A 23,083-nucleotide genomic window follows, 5' to 3' on the forward strand; every position below is an offset into this window, starting at 1 on the left:
AATCGTTACCGAAGATGAAAAATGGATTCTTTATGATATCATAAAGCGTTCCAAGCAATGGCTTTCTGCAAATCAACCCCTAAATATTCGTTCCAACATAATATAGTAATTGTACTTGATTAATATCTAACAAATGCGAGGAGATTGAAAGAACTTATTATCGCACAGTTTAATTTTTCTATAGTTATTTTATTAAATAAACTACTTTGGTTCTATGGAACCTTTGAGGTTGTTGCCATTCAAACTGTTCATCGGTGTTGATCGTTGTTGGTCTAGTCGATCTTGATTTTTATTCTGGTTTCTAAAATTTGGAAACTTAATTTTGACACCTTCAATTCGAAACATGTTTTCCACAAATCATTTCAATGGCATTAGTGATTGCTTCTTTCAAATTCATACAGGATTCCGAAAATATAGTTTCTCGTGGTTTCCAGACAGAAAATATTGTTCCAAATGCCTCGGATGCTCATTTTACACTGACCAAAGAAACGATATTACTTACGGGGTGACCTAATACTTACTACTTCACCGATTTTATTACGGATATTAGTAACAGTTGATATTAGCTCGCATCAACTTCTTACAAGAACAGCGTAGCGCTGTGTACAATCATCTGTAAATCAGTATAGTGTGTAATCACACGTCGTGTCTGGTTTTAAATCGAGCGGAACGCCGCAAGAAAAGATGAGCGTAAGAAAAGAGTGCTCGATAAATCACGACACGATACACATCCACTTTGCCACATCCTGACTTATATTAAATAACCTTTGCACTCTGTAGAACCTCCTGTTGTAATCACTAGACTGCGGATCTTTATGCAAAATAAAAATTGGCAGTGCCAATTGCAAGAAGCCGTATTAAAGTTTCTTTCCATGATGATCTTAACAAGTTCAAAATGATATACGGTGATTTCTCTATATATGTCGCCAAGGCCTAGATGATAAACGTCGCGGAATTATCCCCACTACCGCGGGGAATACCCCGTGAGGGGCCACGGACGCAACATAATCGAACTGTATCGGACTGTAAACATAACACGGTTCGGATATGTCTCCTGAACGATACATGACGCGGGCAAGGCCCGTGTTGTTGACAAAAATCGAGAATCCACTGTATTGACAATCTGAAATAATTTTTTAATCTTTCCACTATTTTAAATTGCATTAAACCATTTTTCGGCATAAATCCGTAGTCAAATCATTGTCCTACAAGATTCTCGCCAAGAACGCAAAACAAATATGGCGGCAGGAGGCGGACCATCGTCAACGGAAAAAGATTCCCCGAAAAACTGGAGCGATGCTCGGACAGTACGCGTGGAAAACGATGGCGGATCGTGTAGGACACTCGACTCGGTGAAAATCGATGAAAATCACGGACACGTCCGATGCCGGCGATCCCTTTGATCAATTTTGCAATCGAAAGATGCGAATAACGTGCACGCTAGCTCTCGCTACGGCTCTCCTTTCGCGACCGATGCATTGTAGAACATTTTGAGAGGAAACGACGGCGCGTGGCTGCCAATCAGAGTGAAATTCATGGTCTGCTTCCATGGCGACCTAAATTTTTGATGACCCGTGGTGCTCGGGACGGAATTGGCGTCGCAGCGCGAATTCGCGTCAGTCACGGGCAATCGGATTTCGCGGGACTTCGGATGTATTTTCCCGACGCATATTTTCCGCGATTGGGAAATTCCGCCGCAGATTTACCGCGTAAACGGCCCCTGCACGCTAACAACCGCAGACGAGGTAATCCCACTCATCGATCTATCGATTCTCATTCGCAATATTTCCTTCGTCCGTTAACCCCCGACACGCGCGTCATACCGTTAATTCCTCGGCGATTCGTTTCGGGTGCTTTCAGACGCTTCTATGACATTTTTACGGTACCTACACAATTTTATCAAGGAAGACGTTTTTCTAATTTTCTAATCGCATCACAAGAATGTTTGATTATTGAATTACTGAATAATGAATTCATTATCTTTATTCGTAGAAACGACCAGCGTTATTGGTAGCTAGACTGTGGACTCTATGCATTTACAACAAAAATAAGTGCGTGAAACAAACAGTAGTAAGATTTTAAAGGTCACCTAACAGCACATCTACATGTTACTTTCAACTTGCTAAAATTATTAAAGAATGAAAGACATTTCCACATGCTTTCTGTGGCATTCAATTGACGGAAATTTCAAGTATTATAAGAAATGTTACCAAACGTAGCTGAATACAAAACTGCAGTTGAAAGAATATACGCAGCATCGAGTCCCCCGCGTGCCATTGGGCGACAATGCTTGCATAGAGTGGTGGGGGCAGGACTCGCCAATCAGCCGCCGCGGCAGCTGCGTCACGCTGCTATCGTTTCCTCGCAGTACATAGTTAGTTCGTCGGGGCTGAAAGTTTCGACGAGGCCGTCATTGATCTAGCGTCGGGGAACGACGTCGGACAGGTTCGTTTCCTAAATGTCGTCGTTGGAAGAAGGAAGGAAGAAAGGCTCGGAAGGGACCGTCAACCGTGCTGAAACTCAATCTCGCCGGTCCCGGGGTTTTGCGTGCGCGACGTCGGCCCGTTTATTTACGGAGCCGCGGATCGACGTGTGTCCCGTCCCCGAACAATCGATCCCCGGTCTCGATTATTACCGGCGGAAAATACGCTGGGCGCTTTGTATCCGGTTCGACGGTGTTCGCGAAACGGTTTTCCGCGGACGAATATCGATCGCGCTTTCTAACGAGGTTCAACCGTTTCGCTACGAAACAACCGTGCACACGCACGTCCCTGGGGAGAGAGTGCTCGTTCCGACGGGTTCCCGAAGGGCGCGGGTGCGCGGCCTGTCGATCAAAGGCACGCGATCGGCCGAGCCCGTGATTTGCGTGCCAAGATAATATTCCATAACGCGCAATAAAACTCGGCGAATCAATCCGTTCGATACGCGCCGCGCCGGTTTACTGTAGGCGAGAGGGCGAAGAAAATATTAGAGATGGGCGTGCTAGCCGCCAGGGATTCATAGTACAGTGTTCACTCTATATATGTCCCAGAACTATCCGCACTGCCGCGGTATATACCCCGTGTGGGGCCATGAGAGGGAGAAAAGAATAGTATCTCCTGGCAGATACAGTGAATTCTCGTTACGAGTCAGTTGCGCCGTACTTTTTACTGACTCTTAGACGAAATCGGAGGTTCTCGCAGAGCGTCGCATTTGAAATACACAGGGCAGGCTGGAAACCTAAGAGTCATATCCGTCTACAAGTCATAAAAGCCTATGACTACTAAGCGATAGTGACAAGAAGACTGAGAAAATGTCTTCCTCTCGGCCCCTCACCGCGGTGGTGTGGGTAGCTCCACTGACTCCAAATTGTAAGGTTGGCACTGACTCGTAATGAGAATTCACTGTATATGTCCTTGGCTAGACCCGTGTTTTGGACATACATCGAATAAACACTGTAGAGTCCACAGGAAAAATGAAGCACAAGCCTGCTGCGAATTTTTATGAATTTACTGTAGGCTCTACAAATCCATAACAAAGCTCAGGGAGACAATTAATCCTCCGTGGGCAGCCTGGATCGTTCATGTCCGGAGCGAAATTTTCCCATTGAATTTCTTTCTTTCCAACATTTATTTTTTCCCGTTAAGGCTTTAAACGTTCCAACGATTAGAATAACGACTTCCATAACGTATCCCAGAATTTTTTTGAAAGCCTGGAACAGTAAAAGGATTCGTTGTGGACATAAACGACCGAGGCTGCCCAACGGAAGCTGCAAAAACATGCTTGCCTACGGAAGATTAAGTATAAAAATGAATGGTATTTTTATGTTACTCTCACGAGCCTGCGAGTCTCTGTGAATTGATAGGAGAGTCCAAAGAAAAGATTCAGTGAGCACAATGAATTTCCTTCCTCGCGAGAGAAGCTTTTTCCCGGTTCTAATCTTGCTTACGAAAGATCCGCACGTTTAGCAGAAAACGTTGTATGTAAATTCTGTTGCATTCATTTGTTTCCGTGGTTGGGTTCTCAAGGACTAAAAACCAGGATTTTCTATATGGAAATTTATTCGAAGCGAAGAAGGTCGTATCGATTCATTTTTGCAGGATTTTGAGGGTGCCGTTTGAATATTTGAATCGGCACAAATATTTACAACCTCGAGGACGTCCGGGTACCTTCGGGAACCACCCTGAAGATCGTGCTTCAAGCTATTATTCTTGTTATTAAGGTTCTATTAAACTATAAGCTACAATGGTCCCTTCTCGAGCATCGTATTATATTTAACGCTGTTCCCCGTCGAATAATGGAACCGAGGCGACGTTTCCCGAAGGCGCGTCCTTTGACTGAGGACGATCGCCTCGTTATTGGAATTCTGTTATACGCCTCAGTTTCAACTTCCCTTGGAAAACAAACGACGAAGCCTCGGAGCGTCGCGTTACCTTTTCGGAACACGGTTCTTTTGTCGCCGGAGGAACAGGGCGGAAGATAAATGCCGGGACGAGCGCGAGGGGGTACGGAATAAGGAGGGACACGTCTCCCATCGAGGAGGAGGGAAAACAATTCGCTCGAGGAGGGGAGGGAGCCCGGTAATTTTGCTCTGCCGTCTGTCAGACGCAGCGACATTTACGCGAATCGTTGGCGAACGTCACGGCCAGCGGAACGTGGAGTGGAGTATCCGGTCGATGCAGGACTAGGATCGATAGTTGACTGTCGCCACCGGTCGAATTTCGTCGTCGAACTACCCCCCGTACCTTTTCTGCGAGCCCTTCGGCGATCGTACGGCCTCCTAGGCCTTTGACGCACTCGTTTCTGCAAGAAAGTCGCTGTCGTCGGACCAGTCATCAAATTGTTCCTTGATTGTTGTGCGGTTTGTTCGACTAAGTGAGTGCTCCGGGAATGGGAATGTTTTTGACATCACCCGGAAGAATCGGTAATAAAAAAAATAGGTATTAATCTGTGTTACTGCTGGTTGCTGTATGTTGGTGGAAGTGGTTAACCGTGGTCTAATAATTACTGTTAACTTGAGTCAGAACGATCATACAACGTCGGTTGCTTGGAAATGACGGAAGGTACGTCCATCATAAAATGTCTAGATGCCAAAGAAGCCTGGTTTGCGGTCTGGGACGGTGGAACGAAAAATGTTCCCGTTAAAGCCGAGAAAAGCTCCGGATAACACAACCGCCACGTCCCCGCGCGACGTCTGACGCGAATTCCGTCGCGAAAAGTGCAGCCGCACGCGTGCATCCTCCCGCAAATGCGTGTCTTTTCCTCTTAGCCGACACGTACACGCCTTATTTTACTGATGCTAGCAAGAACGCACGGTCTCGCCATGAAAAATGCGATTACGGGGGGTAACCCGTTCGGGACGCGTCTCGCGGAACTTCTCCCCTTATTTCCGGTGATAAAACGCGGAAGATACATCCCCAGGCGTTTCCTCCCTCCCGGACAATATGGAACGGCTATTACGGTTTAGTCGAGAAAAACCTCGGCTCTCTGGAACTTATCTGCGTACATAACCATCCATTTCCGATGCTCTTTCCTAGACTCCGTGCTTTATGAATTAGTAATCTTCATGACCGGAGCAAACGAAAGACGCGAGTCTTCAATACCTATCTCGAGGACGTCGCCACAGCGAGACGTAATTTTTCTGAGACGTTCCCTGGCGAAATGTGCACGATGCAACAGCCGAGACTCTTTTCATCTGCGATGCTCCTTCCGAGAAGCCCTATCTTTGGAAATTATATTTGCCTTCTTTAGAATTAGTATTGGCTTTGCTGGAAACTTCAGTTTCCAGCTTGAGAACGTTAGCTACAGGAAGCAATTTTTTTTTTAAGTGGTCCAAACGAAAGATGTGGTAGCAAAATATTTTAATCTCCAACGCTACTATCGACACTCCTTGATGACTGCAAAATTAAATCTACCGTCCCCGTAATTTTCTACAAACGGAAAACAAGCCATCAGTGTCAATCTTGAAGACCTTAGCTACAAGATTCACGCGTCGTTGTGAATTAAATTTGTAACCTCGGATGCGAGAAATAATTTTTTCCGAATGTTTCGGGCAAAAAGATATTTGGATAAAACCGTGTTGAACTTCATGACTGATGAGGGTGGATAAGCCGCCACTTAGGCCAGCCCCTCTCCGAGGGTTAAAACGCTCGAAATAATGGACGCCCGTCAAACATTTTCTCTGTACCGGTGCTATCTCTATTTCTTGCTGACTTGCTCCGCGGCGATTCATCTCCGGTCTCTTTCTCCTATTTCGACCTCGACTCTATTCTTTATCTCGGCTGTACGGCGATAAGCCGCAAAGAGGAAATGCATTTTGATAGGATTCCTTTCGATCGTTGCGTTTCCTCGGCCATTGTTCGGCACGGATTCGGTGCTCGCAATGGGATTTCTATGGCGTACCTGTTCGACTGCACAAAAGTGTGCTAAATAAACAATGCTGATCCCGTGATCGTTCACCTGCCAGCCACTTCATCCCCCTAATCTGATCCATTCTTCACCTCCGAATTTGTATGGCGCGTTGTGTACCGTGTCGTTCATTTTCGGATGAACAAAAACGCTTGCTGTGTACGAAGTGATAGAGTCACCGAAAGAGATTGTTGGGAGGTTGATAGTAATTAACATTTATTTATGAACATTAGACATACTCAAAATATTCGTAATTATATAGAAGTCGGTCCTCCTCACCAATTTTGACGACCTTGAAATATGCTGTCAAGGACATCATTCTGGACAACTTTTTTGTATACATGTTACCGCCGCTCGATTTTAGTTTTCGAGATATTCGCAAAAAACTATTGCTAATACTGTATTGAATTTTCCATATTGTTGCACGCTCCGTGGCGACTTAACGTTTACTTTTTTTTTTTTTTTTTTGTAAACACGCTGCGGAGACGAGAGAGAAAACAGGTTCTGGTCATACAAACATAAGATGAGCTTTCAATTTTGAAAGACTACTCTTCGGTTTTCGTATGCGTAGTCGGGCCTCTCCGCCCCCTCCGCGACCTAACCACAACTCATTCTATTCACATAATCTTTGCATTGTAGCTTTAATCCAGAATTTGATCTAGTAATGGAAAAATCATGCGAATAGAATGAGTTGTGGTTTGGTCGTGGAGGGGGCGGAGAGGGCCGGTCCGACCACGCACACGAACGTATGAAGTACCCAAACAAGCACAAAAACATAACATTTGAAAGAAACAGAATACGTCACGAACGCCGTTAGGCGATCGCCTATGGTGATATATGAAAGTCCAAGAGAGAAAATTCAACACAGCATCAGTAATAGTTTCTTGCGAACATCTCGAAAACTAAAACCGAGCGGCGGTAACATGTATACGGAAAAGTTGTGCAGAATGATGACCTTGACAACATATTTCAAGATTATCAAAATCGGTGAGGAGGACCAACTTCTATATAATTACCAAAATGTTCTTTCTTTTAATCTTTCCATACAGTGATTTCTCTGTATATGTCGCCAAGGCATGCATGATAAACGACGCAAAATTATCCCCACTACCGCGGTGCATAGCTCGTGTCGGGCCACGAACTTCGAGAGGCCTCGGACGCCGAGGAGTGTAAACATAACACGGCTCGGGTATGTCTTCTGAACGGTATAAAGTATAAGACGCTGACAAGACCCGCGTTGTTGACATAAATCGAGAATTCACTGTGCATCGCCGAGAAGTGTAAACATAACACGGCTCGGGTATGTCACCTGTACGATACATGACGCTGGCAAGACCCGTGTTGTTGACATATATCGAGAATTCACTGTACTGGCATAAATGAAAGACTTTGATACATGAATCAATCGAGATATAGAAAATTGTGTAATTAACAATATATAAAAGTTCGTGAAACGTCGACTGTACAATTTTACTAAAAACTGGATTACAAAATGTGGCCTCGCACCAAGGTGTACAACTGCGCCAACTCCTTTTTGTCGTATATGTGTAAAATTCGTAAAATCCGCAGCCTACTGATTAATATGAACACCGTTTTAACCAATCTTCGAGGTTGCCGAGTCGATCCCAGTGACAAACTGTATGCGCGTCAGTTGTCTCTCGCATCGACTCTCGAGAACACGATCCGTTCTCCCGTCTGCTTAGAGATGCAGCGCGGAACCTTGAACCTGACGCGTCTCGTCGCCTGTTCCTGATTGCGTGGCCGTCGCGGAAGATAAAAAGAGGCGGAGCAGCGCGAAACCTCGATCGTTTTACACACAAAGGCAGCGTCGCCCCCGTCGCATTGTCCTGGAGGCGCAGCTCGTCTCCACCTTCGAGCGTGCGTCCTCTATTTTTTCCTCCGCCACAATCGGTGACACTTTGAACTGCACCCCTCTCTCTCTCTCTCTCTCTCTCTCTCTCTCTCTCTCTCTCTCCCCACGCACAACCCGATTCTTCCTCTTTTCAATGGCAGTGCGGGCCGAACAATGGCCTCCGACTCTGCTGTCCCATTTTTCTGTATCACCGGCTCGGTTTGCGGTCACGGATACGTATAAACAATCATCACCCGTGATAGTCTCCCTCGATACTTAGCTAAAACGTTCCTGGAAAAGAAAACCCTTCGTCTTCGACTATTATCAGCTCGACTCTGCTGGATAATCTGTTAGTGTCTGCACTTTTTTTTTGTGTAATACCTTGATTAACCCCTTACCCTACAATATCGAGTCATACTCGTGATGAAGATTCTGGACAGGGTCCAATAAATATGTTACTAATTTCGTTTAAACCGAAATAAGATTCTATTTTGGCGTCGTTAATGTACCACTATTGAAGAACATATAGGCATAATTATATACCTCATACATTGATACATTGTATTGTATCTATTGAGATATAAATTTTCTCCTTTTTTTTTTAGGAAATTGCGAATTACAAAAAAGTTCTAATCATTGAAACCGTAAAATAAACCGTAGTGCAAGGGGTATAATTTATTAGTATTAGAAGGGAAAGTAGCAATTTATTAGTATTGAAAGTAGTACAGTGATTTCTCTATATATGTCGCCAAGACCTCTACGATAAACGTCGCGGAACCCCACTACCGCGGGCCGAGGACGCCGAGGAGTGTAAAACACGGCACGATATGTTGACATATATCGAGAATTCACTGTAATTAGTGTATCTGTTTAGTGCAGCTTTGTCCTAAAAATTGGCTCTACTAAGATATTAAAGAAAATATCAAAATACAGCTGCATAGAGCTTGAACAATCGCGGTGCGATGAACAGAGTGTATGAGCAACGGTGTATTTCGAGCTAGTCCTTTACAAAATCGGACTATAGATGGCGGTGTTCCTTAAAGCAACGACGTCTCGCAAAATTATTGAAATCCGAGCTCCAGGAGAGCCCAGCAGGTGAATCTTTAACCACGTTTACGGTAAACGCGAGCGGGACCGGGTTCCGATATAATTCATGGGCGGCTATAAATTGTCCGTGGCTATAAATCGGTGTTTTACCCTTTATAGCGTCGCGGCCGAGTAACAGGTAGCGTAGTCGTAGCCAACTTCCCATTTCCTCTGGCACCCTCCATTCACCGTTGCCGAGGAGAGCGCCGACTTCCGTTACGACTCTTAATCCCCGAGCCTCGAGACACACCGGCAACCGATTAATGAAACACGACGCTGCTCTCGGACTTCCCGGATGAAACGAGAGACGAACGAACGGACGCCAAGTCGCGTCTTAACAGATTCCTGTCGCAGCGGATCAGCCGGCGATTTCTTCGTAATACAAGAGAAATCGATTAACCGCGAATGCTCCGGTGAAAATCGAGGATGATGGACGTTCCATTCCGCGAGTACGGATTTTTCTCCGGAGAATTTCTCGAGCGCTCGGCGATGTCGAATACACTCTCGACGAAAGCTGTTCTCGTACCTTCCGGCTGATGCTCCCGGAACAATGTCTTCATTTTCGAAAGACAGAGCGCGAGCACTCTGTGTAGTTCGCGTCAGTTCGACGTTTTGATGACTGTGCTTTCCGATGGACGGATTTTATCCATTTATGGCACCGCTGGCTCCTGAAACGTAGAGATTTTTATCTGCTTCGGAACAGGGTAGAATCTTCGTTGTAAGTGTCACGTTTAAATGTCACGAGATCGTTGGAAATGTTTAGCACTGTGAAACAAAATGACGGAATCGAATCTCTTCTTTCTGTGTTCGCACAAAGATCCAATTTCCAAACTGTGGATCTACGCGCAAGATGAAATCCTTCTGTGTCGATAGGAAGAAATCCAGAGGAAATAAAAAGTGCTTCCGCTCTTCAATAATTTTAATGGATTGAAAATAATACGTTCTGCCTATTATTTTAAATTGCGCCTCGTTTATGTCGTAAACGCATGAAATCCGCAGTCTAATGGTGGTCGTTGGTGTATCCGGGGTTTCTTTTGAAAAGCAGAGCATAGTTGAGAGAGAAGTGGAGATTGAAAGGGCCGACGCCTTCTCGAGCCGAGGCTGTTATGAATTTAAATCGTCCAGACCGAAGACTCGTTTCGGGACCCGACGGTTCATAGCATCGAGAAAAATCCTCGCATCATCGATCCCCGTCTGCGCGAGCATTCATCATCCGGCACTCGCTTAAACAGCGCTCGCTGAGAAAGCTTGAGGCAGTCCCTGCTCGAAATCCTTGATATCCTGGTCTGACTGTGGGATGCTGTTCGTTTAGGGGCTTTTCCTCGGAACTCCAACTGCGAGCCGTTTTTCACATTAAGATATTCAGAAGAACAACATAAAGCAGAATTTTACAGGCTAGAAAATTCATTAGAAGGAAGCACTTAACCCTTGCGTCAGTATATACCATTTTATAGTTCGAATGCACAGTTTTATGCCACAAAATACAAATCTACAATAATCTTGCTATTGGTCTACAAGATCGTTAAAAAAGCCCCCAAAAGAAAATTAATTCGTAAAATTATTTGAGCAGGTTTTACATCGTTGCGAGGTTCAACAAAGTGTAAGTTTCTACTTGTTGTGTTATAGTTGCGACACGAGTGACACATATGATTGCAATTGCATCAGTGTCGCGTATTGCGTAGTGGATTTTTTAGTAACAATTTCCGTTCGAATGATGGAACATCGCCGACGTCATTCCCTCAACGATGTATCTCGGTTTTCCTTCGGAAGCGCACCGCGATCGATTATGCTCGCCTTTGAGACAAATTCTCGCGGGGGACGCGCCTCGACTCGGGATTACTTATTTAAGCGGCGACCTCTTCCTTTAATGCCCGGTGTCAATCGACAGGCCGATTGATCTCCCAACATCCTCTGTATATCCCGCGGCGTATGTGTGTATGTATTTTCTGTTGCGAATTGGTTCCTTCCTCTCATTAGCTGCGGGGCATACGTGTACACTAGAGCCAGTAATTAGTAGACTGTGATCTTTACTTGAATAGAAGCGTCCAGGATCTATCAATCGTTCAAACTAATTGGCAATCTACACCAGTGGTAGAGAATTTTCGGTTGCGAATTCCATGAAATGAGAAACTTCAAAGTTCTAATATTCGTCGACTTTGATAGCCTTGTGTGTGGTACGTAATTTTGTGTATGCAAACATAGTTCAAAGTAGTGCGAAAATTATTGATAAATTTTCGCTTTTTCTGAGAAATGAGGATTATTCAATTTTGACATTCCAACTTTGTTCTACATATCCTTCGATTGAAACCTGAAAAATTGTGCCTTACGAAAATATTTAAAAAATTATGAAACACGAGCTAGATCTGTTACCACCATGAGTAACTAGACACCGTGCAAACCGTCTTTAATTGCAATTTCAACCGTTTCTCCTGGAAAACAGTTCTAAACGACAGAGCTAATGCCCCGAGCCGTTCGAAATCGGCAAAAGGGACTTTGGACGTATTTTCTCGGAAGGTTTGCGAATCTGCAAGTAAACTCTGTACTCGCGAATGGGGTGGACGGTGTAGAGAGCGCGACGGACCGTATAAATGGCGAATCACGTCGCCGATGGAATATTTGAGGACAAACAAGGTCGCGTTCGACGATTAACGCATTGACATCGGGAGGAGCGGAGGGGGCAGCGGCGGCGACTGCCGCCGGTTTCCGTAACCTGATTTACAATTCACGTAGACCTCGTAATAATTCCAATACACCGCCCGGTAATTGCCATGCGGTATCCAAGAGACAGAAAGAGAAGGAGGGAGATCGTGGAAGTATTTTCGAGAGCGCTTCGTCGTGAACGGTCCAATTAGAGTCGTTTTCGTTGCGGTCGCGGAAAAACCGATTCGAGAGTGGATCCTAGGAAGCTAATACAATTGGTGTTTCGAGATGTCCGGATAAAGCTACGACTTCGAGAGATCTCCGACCATCCTTGGACAGCGGTAACTCGGTTCCGAGGATCTATTTATCCGTGAACGGCGATCCCTCGGCTCCGTTCGAGGTCGCTTCCGGTCGATTTTGCGCTCGCAAATCTTCCGGGGTCGCGGCGTAAAACGCGACCCGAACATTTTCTCTCTTCGTCGAGTTCTGTCGTCGAGTGCTTTTTACGCGGGAGCCGGCCTTTTTCGTTATTTCGACGAATGGATTTTTTCCCCCTCGTTTTTCCGCGAGCGCGAATTTATGGCAGCGCGGCTCCATTACCCGAATTAATGGGGAGCCGCGAAGCCGCGGATAAGGGAGCCCTCCCGGATTAAAACACCGGTCATTTTTCGCAGAACGTTAATGCCCGTATTTCGCCGTGGACGTTTTCGCATCGCCACGCTCGCCACGCACGCCGCGCGCGCTCGTTCGTTATGGGGTTTTCGTTTCCCGGGCGCGTCGCGCGTTTGATTGTTCGGCCCGTGGACAATAATTCCGCCCGCAATATCATCGTCGAATTATCATCTGTATAGCGGCGAATTACGTGCGCGCCGTCCGAGAACCAAGCGGAATATTAATTCCTCCTAGCTTCTCTGCCGATGAAACGGTAGCGGGTCTCCGCGATTCAGGATAGTCTCGTCTTGGTTCCATCGATCGGCAAGCAGGAAGCTTGAAGTGGACCATGAGATAATTCTGATTACAATAGAACCTCGTTTATTTCAACCTCATTTTTGTAAAAATTAATGCTAAACCTCATATGTATACGAACTCTTAACCGAGCTTCTATTATCCGTTACCAAATAAATCGTAGCGGCACGGGTTAAGAAAGCAATTCAACAAACAAATATTTCTACCGATCCCAAAATTCGTGTCTGATTCCTCGTATTTTAAGAGCCTGGTCTCCGGTCACTCGAGTGAGAGAGTGGCGCACTCACAAAGCTAGATCCGCATATACGTACACGAGGATTGCAAGCAAAGATGGTGCTACGTCTAGAGTTGCGACACGAACTCGAGCTTCTGCTGAACATTCTGCCGAATGTAGCAAATTACGCCTAGAAAACGCGAATGTAGGGATCGGGCAGAAACTTTTACACCGACCCGATAAATCTTTCCATGAGCTACGACGGAGCGCTGCTCGTAGAATATTCGTTGCGTCCCGAAAACGTAGCGTCGTTCGGAACAACAGTGGCAGCGAGATCCGTCGATGAATATTCAAGGGACGTCCCGGAAAGTACGTCTGTCATCTTCGGCGACAATGTGTACGGAGCTTAAGCTCGGTCGCTCGTGTCGAACAGAATATGTAGTACGCGCCGATGTAGACTGCAGAGGAGCTCGGGAACGAAACGGTGGGCTCAACGGTGCGTAAATTGACTTCGACGTGGTCGGGGAAGAGGCAGCTGGCTCTTCCAGGATCCAACATCCGACGTGTATCGCGCTCCGTTTCATTCTTCGGAGCTTGTTTCGCGGGGATCCTCGTGGAAACGGTTACAAGGTAGCGATCCTCGAACGAACGAATCGAACCCGGCAGCGTGCTTCTCGATTTTTCATCCGACGATTCTCGAGGGTTAGGGGTCCTGATCCCGCGCCGTTTATCGCCGATGCTGGGGCTTCGTCGAGGCTCAACCTCTCTTAGATTAGGTCCCTTACAAATGAATCCCTCTGCTGCTACTTCGCCAGTTGCTGCCACAGCAAACAGAACTACTGCCCCTTCGGTGGTCCTGCTGCAGTCTCTGTAATTTAGTTCTTTTGTTTAGACTCCGGTCTTCACGAACTTCGAATTCGAGCAGAGAGTAGACGTAGTACTTCATTGTTTATATCAGGGGTACGTAAAAGAATTTGTTTTGCCTTTAGTTCTGTACCGATCGTCGAAGAGGAAACACGTATTCTTTTACAGTTTTCGGTAAAGCAACCTGTGTTCTAAATATTCTAAAAAGTATAATTTCTTTTTACAACCCTGTAATAAAATGGCGGCGTTCGTACCTTCCGAGGATCGTATTCGTCATTACATACTTTTTCATTCTCATGCGGGATTTAATGCAACGGTAACAACAAAGAAAATGTGCGATGTTTAGGGAGATGTTTATGGTATGTATTAAAAATAATTGATTATATAATAAATTAAGAAATAAAAACCTGAATTTACTACAAAGTTTGTTTTAGATTTAAAAATAATTGATTACTTATGGGTCCCCCTAATCATTGTAGCGATCAGAAATTAAAGCTCAGCAACAACTTGCTCAACAGCGTCAGATCAAAAGATCACCGGTGATCGAAATTCGTAGGGGCTTAACAACAGTCTCTGTAATTTAGTTCTTTTGGTAATCCTTTGCCAGTCTTCGTTCCGGAAGAACGAACTACCCACATCAACGACAGTCTGTAATTCAGTTCTTCTGCGTGCACTTCGACAGTCTTCCCATCGGATGAACGAACTGTGAACCCAGAATCCCGAGGTTCTTCTCTAGCCAATCACACTTTATCAATCCCAGTCTCCCAGCGCTTCTCAAAGGATCCGAATGTTTCCCACAAGAGACTATGATAAGAAGTAGCAGGACCAGGCGATGAATCAGAGAACTTTATGGGAAGAGCTTTCTGCCACCTAGGTCGGCCCATTCAAGAGGTGCTCATTGAATACCGGTAGCTATTTATTCAGTTACGCGTGCTGTCTAATATACCGTGAATGATAGCGCCCGCCAGAAGCTCTCGGCACAAAAATCATTCTACATCTAAAGCTGCTAGTTTAATCTTTACGATCCCATAGTCTGCTTGGACGAGGATTTTACTTGAGCTAATCTTTTTAATCCTCGGATGGCAGGGTCTGTTTTCCACCTAGAATTACAGACGTCTCATTTCAATTGTAATTGTCTAGTCGCTATCTCAAACTGTTGCCCATTTAGACTTCTTCTGATAGAAAGACCAACGCTGGTCTCAAAACAGTAGGTTCAAAAATACGTACAAAAACACATTGATGCGTAAAACTCGTTGCCTTCTTCTTTTTTACTTAATAAAAGCAAAATGCTGATTTGAACAAAATCTAGCTATTAACGAATCGCCAATTAACGATGTACTCACCAACGAGAGTCTTTTTGCTTAAAAACAGGTAGAACAGTGTAGAAGCAAAACTTCGAAAACATTTGCAACAAGGAGCGATTCGTGTTTAATGTTTCAGCGCTATTCGATCGGACCCGCATCGCCTACTCGCTTCTGCATCTGTTAGATGCGCCTCTTCAGAGTCGCTCAGTTAGGCTAACGCTTGGCAGAGTTGTACGAATAGTTGTTTAGTCTCGACTAAACGGGTCCTTTGATCAGGATCCTGCGACTCGAATCTGAGAGCGTCCTGGCCTCTCGAACAGAAGGGGAGGCAAAGAGACGAAGATTATGGTCGTCGCGGAAATCCGACGAGGACGCGATCAAACTTCTGAGATCAACGAAAATCCCTGTTTTTCGCAATTATGCGTGGCTTCATTGAATCGACGAGGAGCTTTCAGGGGGATGAAGCTCCGTGTTTGTTTTGAACCGCGAGCTGAGCTTTCGTTCCGCCGGGACAGAGAATAGCGCCGATGAAAAATGTTCGAAAATGAAACGATATTCGGCAACGTCCCACTCGACGGCGACGACAGTCAAACCCTCTCGCAGCTTCCCGCCGTCAGCTCTGCATAATTTTATCTCGAATGCGAGCTGCGTTCACCCTCCCCGCTCGACGAGGATCCTCCGCGACGTCGGAATTATCGCTAACGATCCAGATTTCTCGGTGAAAATTAGCGAAAGCCGTTAGCAACCACTCTCTCTCTCTCTCTCTCCGAATTTTCACCTCAACTCTTGGCTTGCAATTTATTTTACGGGCACGCTGACAGAAGTCAACAAAGAATTGTTGTTCTCCTTTGTCCCATTTCAAGGTAAAACACAAGAGGTTAGATTTTAAACCAACAATTTTATTAACCCCTTGCACTACTATTTATTTTGTGATTATAATGACTAGAAATTCTTCATCGTTCAGAATTCCATAGAAAAAAGAGATAGTTTATATTTATTGTATGCCTATGTATCAACTACAACAAAATAGAAATTTATTTCGTTTTAAAGGAAGTTAATACCATACATATTTATTAGACTTTATTCAGAATCTTCACCACGAGTCTGACTCGATATTGTAGGGCAAGGGGTTTAAACAATTATACATGCGGTCACCATCATTTTCTACAACTGTCTCTCAACATTCTATTATACAAATCAGCGGTTTCCTTTTTCGCAAACACCGTGTGGTTTTACTTCGAAGAAAGCAATCATCCAATATTTATTTTCAATGTGGCAGACAACATCTAGCAATCTATATTGTCAATCTTCCAGTACGAACATTTCCCAAAAAAGTAAGAAACATTCGTTGTAGCCGGATGCGCTCGTCGATTTTACTTAAATGTTGATTAACTTTATTCTAAAATCGTCGATTCGGTTTAAAAGTGGCTCCGACTTGATCTTCCGCTGCATTTAATAGATCCCGTTCGAGATCTTCGTTCGGAGTCCGCCCGGATGTAACAAGGCTAGGGGTTAATAGGGTAATCAGTATCGTTTTCGATGTCGCAGCGATTTCCAAGCGGATTTGAAATTCTAATCGTGGAACGAAACGCGAGAACCGCTGCCGGTCGACTTTTAATGGGAGAGTCTTAGCGGCACGTAAGCATCGTTTATTAAACGAGTGTATCCGAAATCGATAGAGGGGAGGGGCGGGGTGTGTGCGGGAGGGCGTGGACGTACTCTCCGCCAACGGAAACAACGGGGACCAGGACGCCAATTAAGCGAACAGGATCCGCGAACGCCTATCAGTTCCGACGGGCTCTCCTCTAAAAATAAGCATCGCGTCGGCGGACTGCTCGAGGACAGAGAACAGAAGTCTTAAGCCCCTAACCACGCGACCCAGAAACAGGAGGGTGCTCCACGACCCGAGAACCGCGAGCAGAACCGACTCCGAGCCCCCTTTGCCATGAATCTCCGAGAATTCTCCGTGGAAAGTGCGTGGAGACACCTAACTTGGTCGATGATTCCATCTGGTTAGGTCAACTAGGTCTGGGCATGGTCCCCAGATCGAGACTTGTTCCCCCACTCTAATTTCCCCTTCTATTTCCCCAGATAGGGGGGGGGGAGGGTAACTATGGTTTAATTCAGGCCCCATATTAGATAATTTGGGGTCTCAAGTCCAGACCTAAAATTCAAATCCGAGAAGATTCGTGCATTTCCGTCACGAATTGGTTTTCATTGTATTCTCGCCTAACCTTCGGAAGATTTATAGCAACCTGTCGCCTAGCGAGTCTTACCAAAATCTAGTTGTCGCACCTGTCGACGAAAGGGTTCACTGTCGGAATATCATTCAACCCCCGATAAATCTACTTAGGCTGTCAACGTTTAGATAATTCTTCGTCAAAAAGGCAAATCTTTAAATCACGACGACGCGGAGAATCGTACGATGACGGATGGTGGTGAATCAATCTCTGTCGCGCGGACCTCGAGCAACATGCTATACAGACAATAGGTAGAGCAGTGCGTTGAATCGATTCTTGACCGGCATCCTCCCTCTCAGCTTGACCATCAACCGATCCGGACGTCGTTAACAAAAGTCGCGTTACCTGTTCCGGACCTTGTATCTTTCAGTATTCGTTCTGGAAGCCTTTGGAATTCAATTTTCCCTCTGTGCTCCCGAAATCCACGAAGCAGTTGTTCTCGAAGGTAAATATTTCTGCTAAGTTGGAGAAATCGTTATTTTAAAATTGGAACGAGCTACGTTAAGGCAAAATTAATATAAATACGTTTTTATGGTACTAAAAGCGTCATTTTGAAACTGAAATGGGATAACTTGAATGAGAAGGGATATTTCCTGAATGTCAATTATTTGTATTAATAAAGCTTGGCACATTTATAATTTACACAAAAATATTCAACACGTATTGTCAATGGAGAATCTCCCCAAATCCACGCCATCTTTATTTTTATCATTTTTTGAACTTATCTGCCAGGCTTCGTTAATCTTGCGAACTGGGGATCCTCCATTTTCAAGGGTACTTACCCCCAAACTTGGATTGCCCCAGATAATAATGCCAGTATTATCAGAGGAAGTCCCGGAAAGTGGAGGATTCCCAAACCCCCAATTCGCAAGCCAAATTCGAAGATTAGCAACTACATTTAAAAAATTATAAAAATAAAAATTACTAGGATTTGCAACGGTTTAGCACCGGTACCGTATAAGGGATTACTTAATACAACAAATTACAACTTCAGGCAAAATTTGAGGAATAAAACTACCCTTGAAAGTAGAGTATTCGCAAACCCCCAATTCGCAAGCTTAACTCGAAGACTAGCAACTACATTTAAAAAATTATAAAAATCACTAGGATTTGCAAAGATTCAGCACCGGTACCGTTTGAGGGATTAGTGAATATAACAAGTACATATACCACAACTGAATGCAGAGTTAAAATAAACCGATTTTTACGGTACCAGCAGCATTATTTTTATCTTAACTCAAACCTGCACGGACACGTTTCCACGAATTCCAGACTTGTAATTTCGGACTGTAGGGACAGTATAGGGGGGGGGGTGTCGTGAGCAAGATAAAGAGAGCGGAGGCAGCCCGGACTCGTTTTAATTGGCACCCGTAATGGAATATAACGCGTCCGACGGATTCTCGGGCGGCGTTCGCCGTGGTTGGTTGCTCGGCATTATTGCACGCGCGACTCGAATCGTTAATTATCGCCGGAGCTTTGGCTCGGCTAGGCTCGGACCAATTCGATTGGCCATGCTCCCTCGACTCCCACAGACTCGACTAAACCCCAGTCTCTGATCTCAACAAATCGCGTTTCTCACGAGAGCCTGTCCCTCTGACCGCGAAAACCGCTTTCGTGCCTAATTTCAGAGAAGCGGCCTGAAAACGCTGAATAGACGACGACGACGGATGTCCGAACTCTGAATAGACGAGGACGCCCCTAACATCGAACCAGAGGAGGAAAAACTGGTAGCAGCCGAAAAACTGCGGGAAAGCGAGAGCAGTAATTAGCGGATTCGGGTCCGCGAGAAAAAGAGAAAAGAAAGAAAAGAAAAAAGTAAAAGCGAAGCGACAGAGAAAAGCGAGCCGGTTTCGCGGGTTCTTAATTAATCCGGCGGGATTAACGAGCTCGCCGATGGAACCGCGGCGGATAGGCCGCGAATCTCCGCTACGGGAAACGGCCGCGTAGTGTTCGAGTGCGACACGGCTGATTCGCGAAGGGGCACGCGAACAACGTGTTCGAGTCGCGGAAACGAGAGCACGATGCTGGCCTGCGTCTATCCCGCGGAGAGCTTCAACAAGTCGAAAACCGTGACGGTGAAGCTCCGACACGGCCGGTCCAGGAAGAAGCCGAAGCTGCTCTCGGTGAAGGAGAAGCAGGCCGTCAGGATACCCGAATGCAACCCTAAGCTACCCAACGAGGTAAGACCCTTTGTTTTTCGCAGGCACGTCGCCTGCAATCTTGACAGGACCAGGGAAACGACACGACACGTCGTATCCTGAATTTACGCTCAGGAGGCGACGAGATGTCTTCGCGCATTATGCCGGGCCAAGGTTAACCTCGTTTAGGATTATCCTTAAAATTACTGCGTTAGGTTCGGTGAGAAGAGCGGTGCGATTTTTGGCGCGGTTGCTGAGAAACACTTTTTTTAATTGTTAAGCTGTTGAGGGAAAGGTTGATTGCACAGGGATGACAGTGTTAAATTGTTTTGTTAAACGATAAGTAGACTATGGAATTTGTGCATTAGCCCTACGATTTTCGTAGGAACTTCTTTGTCGTTCTTAATCTCGTAGAAGAAGAAAATTTATATCAATTGTATGCCTGTATGTTGTTCTATAACTGTATATTGACAAGAAACTAAGAAAATTTTATTTCGGTGTAAAGGAGATTAAGGGTCAGGTTATACTAGCCGCTTAAGGTACACATTAATTTTGAATTTTTGGTAAAAAAATGATCAGTTTTTTTTTAAGTGAAAATTTAGTGTTTATACACTAATTAAATTGAAAAAACAATATTTTCAGGGGGGGGGGGAGACAAATTAATAAATTGTATTGACAGGTCCTTAAAAAAAGTTATTGTTAATATAATTAAACGTGAATAATAGTCAGTTTGTTGCTGAATGAATTAGTAGATGAACGGCTTCCATAAAATGACGATGCAAATTTATTTTCATATAATTTCAATTATATAAAAAATCCTGCGATGCAGTGTGCATCCTCGTGCAGAATGCAGTTCTCGATTTACAAAATTGTTTCCAGTTATTCAGGTTTTCAGCCATTTTCATTGTAATATGTACTCAAAGAAACGAATCAATTGAACAATTCTTCACAAGTGCCTTTTTGCACTCTTAATGATTGTAAATTAAAAAATTTCGAGTCCGTCATTTTGACGGGTCTTGTAAATCTGGTGTTAAAAACGGTAGGAAGATTAAAACTATTTAAGAATGTTTCAACGTTCAACATGCTAGAATAATTAAAGAAATTTCGATTTCCTGTCTGCGGCAATTGAAGAAAACTTTGAATTAACAGAAAGTCCTGCGGTCTAATGATGGCTATTCTATTCACGCATCTAGAATGGTATTGTGCAGATTCGTCACGATCCGATTCAAAGCTAACGCTGTCGGATTCGGTTTCCAGATACCCACACCGAGGCTCGAATCGCACCGATTATTTCAGCGAACGGTTTCGCAAACGCGCTGCGCTTCATCGCGAAGCGTAATCGTTCGTCGAATCCGGTTTTGCTATTTTCCGTTTCGAGAACGACCCCAGTTTTTCACGGCTCGTCTGTTCGCGGTTTAATCAATGTTACGCGGACGTACAAAGCTTTGCATAGTTCGCGATCGGTTCTTTAACACGCCCAATGCTGGACCACTAAACTGAAAACTCCGCCGGGAATCGAAGTGATCCGATTAATGAGTCCGAAACCACGGAGTTGAAATTGTTTCATGCTTCTCGAATTCCTTTTCTCTTCTTTCGCACCGACGACGATTCAATTTATTCGCATCGCGATCGTCAATGACGCGACCATTGCATTCGAACGCAAGAAAAATCGAGCGGGTTCTGAAATAAACGAGGGATCTAAATAAAATGTAACGAAAATTAATTTGATCCATGTTTGATCGAAGCAGCGTTAGACCTCAGCACCAAAGATTTCGAACGTCGGAACGGCCTCTGAGAATTTGGTATACTGACGGAAACGATTCTTTGCGAAGATATTACTTTAATTTAGCTGGTGTTTGCACTATGTGACCAGAAGGGTTTGCACAGGATCTATAACGGGATTCCGGAGCTCCCGTTGATGGGTGATCACAGGGTCCGCCTGTGACCCGACCCGAAATCGGAAAGATCAATATGCCGTCCATCATCTCCGGCGAACTTTGCTATTAATAGCCACTCGACGTGCCGGAGAACTTGAAGGACTTGTTATACTAAATAAAAGTTACAGTTCAATCTGTGCGAGCTACAGGTTTCGATACTACTTCCCTAGCGTTCGACAAGGCTCGCTAGAAATCGATCAGAGTATCTAAAATAAAGAAGCAAGACTTTATGAACCGTATCGATGATACCTGATACGTATTGCCATGCACAGTGAATTCTCGATATATGTCTACAACACGGGTCTTGCCAGCGTCGTGTATCGTCCAGGAGACATAACCGAGCTGTGTTATGTTTACACTCCTCGATGTCCGAGGGCTCTCGAGCTTCATGCCCCCCCCCCCCCCCCACGGGGTATACTCCCCGGTAGTGGGGATAATTCCGCGACGTTTATCATCCAGGCCTTGGCGACGTATATAGAAAAATCACTCTATTTCGTAACCGTTTTGTATTCTTGTATTTTGTATTCTTCTCTCGTCGGTGAAACGGTATCCGACATTTTTGGTCGGTTTACACGACAAACGAACGGCAGGCGTTCGCGCGGGATAAAAACAAAAGCAGGGTGCCGCGTCGCTCGATAACGAGCGAGGACTTGTAACGAACAGCCTCCTGTAGCTCCTACAATATGGATTATCCGTCTGAATAGGATCGTTCACGACTGTAATCCTATTCCCAGTCCCGGAGCGAATAGATCCCGCGACTATAATCCTATTTTAAATCGTCTTAGCGCGACGAGAACGCCTCTCGCTCGCGTTCGGAACCCCATTCGTCGGTACATCCACTTCGCTGATTGAATATCTTCGCCGGTGATCGCCTGCTGGCGCATTATTTATCATCTATTAACGGTTCTGTTAGCATTAATATTTCCGGAATTAGCCGCGCGGCCTCTTCGTTGCGAGCCTCGTTGCGAGCAGATATGCCCAGAGACGCGAGACGCGCGGAACTTCGGTATGTACCGTTTCTTGGCACGCGAACACCGACGGACATATTAGCCGTGCAAATGAATTCGATGCCTCTCGGGCGAGATTCAAATATTATTCATGCATCGGGAGTATTATTTACGGGCAGATATGAATTATTCCGAAACGCCTTTTTGCGTCGCGCTCGAACACGCTCGCTGAAATTACGGACCTAAACGCTTCGGACGACGATCTGCCTTGTTGCATTTATCAGTCTTTCTCTCTCTCTCTCTCTCCCTCTAGTGTCGAATAAATAAAAGAGGATATCTCGGAAACTTGCTGTGCCGAGGACGACGGTTCTGTACGCGTATATCTTGATGACAGTGAACAGGAAGACAGCGCCGTACATAAACGCTAATGACGCGAATGGATTGAGTTTCAAGAAAGCAAAACGGAATGAAAAGAATAACAATTTTCTGCTCGTCTGAAAATGAATTT

General features: G+C 45.0%; 1 protein-coding gene across 2 annotated transcripts in view; it reads left to right on the plus strand.

The window, feature by feature from the left end:
* Positions 1-23,083, plus strand: part of LOC143365533 (uncharacterized) — a 194,964-nt gene that overhangs the window by 112,495 nt on the left and 59,386 nt on the right. Inside the window, exon 2 of one of the 2 annotated variants that reach the window (XM_076805809.1) lies at positions 19,182-19,733. The exons of the other annotated variant lie outside the window; for it this stretch is intronic. Coding sequence (XP_076661924.1) covers positions 19,575-19,733 — 159 coding nt within the window. The 5' untranslated portion in view covers positions 19,182-19,574. The remainder of the gene's footprint in view (positions 1-19,181; positions 19,734-23,083) is intronic. 2 annotated transcript variants of the gene reach the window in all.

Source organism: Halictus rubicundus, chromosome 2 (assembly GCF_050948215.1).
Source record: "Halictus rubicundus isolate RS-2024b chromosome 2, iyHalRubi1_principal, whole genome shotgun sequence".
Classification (NCBI taxonomy): domain Eukaryota; kingdom Metazoa; phylum Arthropoda; class Insecta; order Hymenoptera; family Halictidae; genus Halictus; species Halictus rubicundus.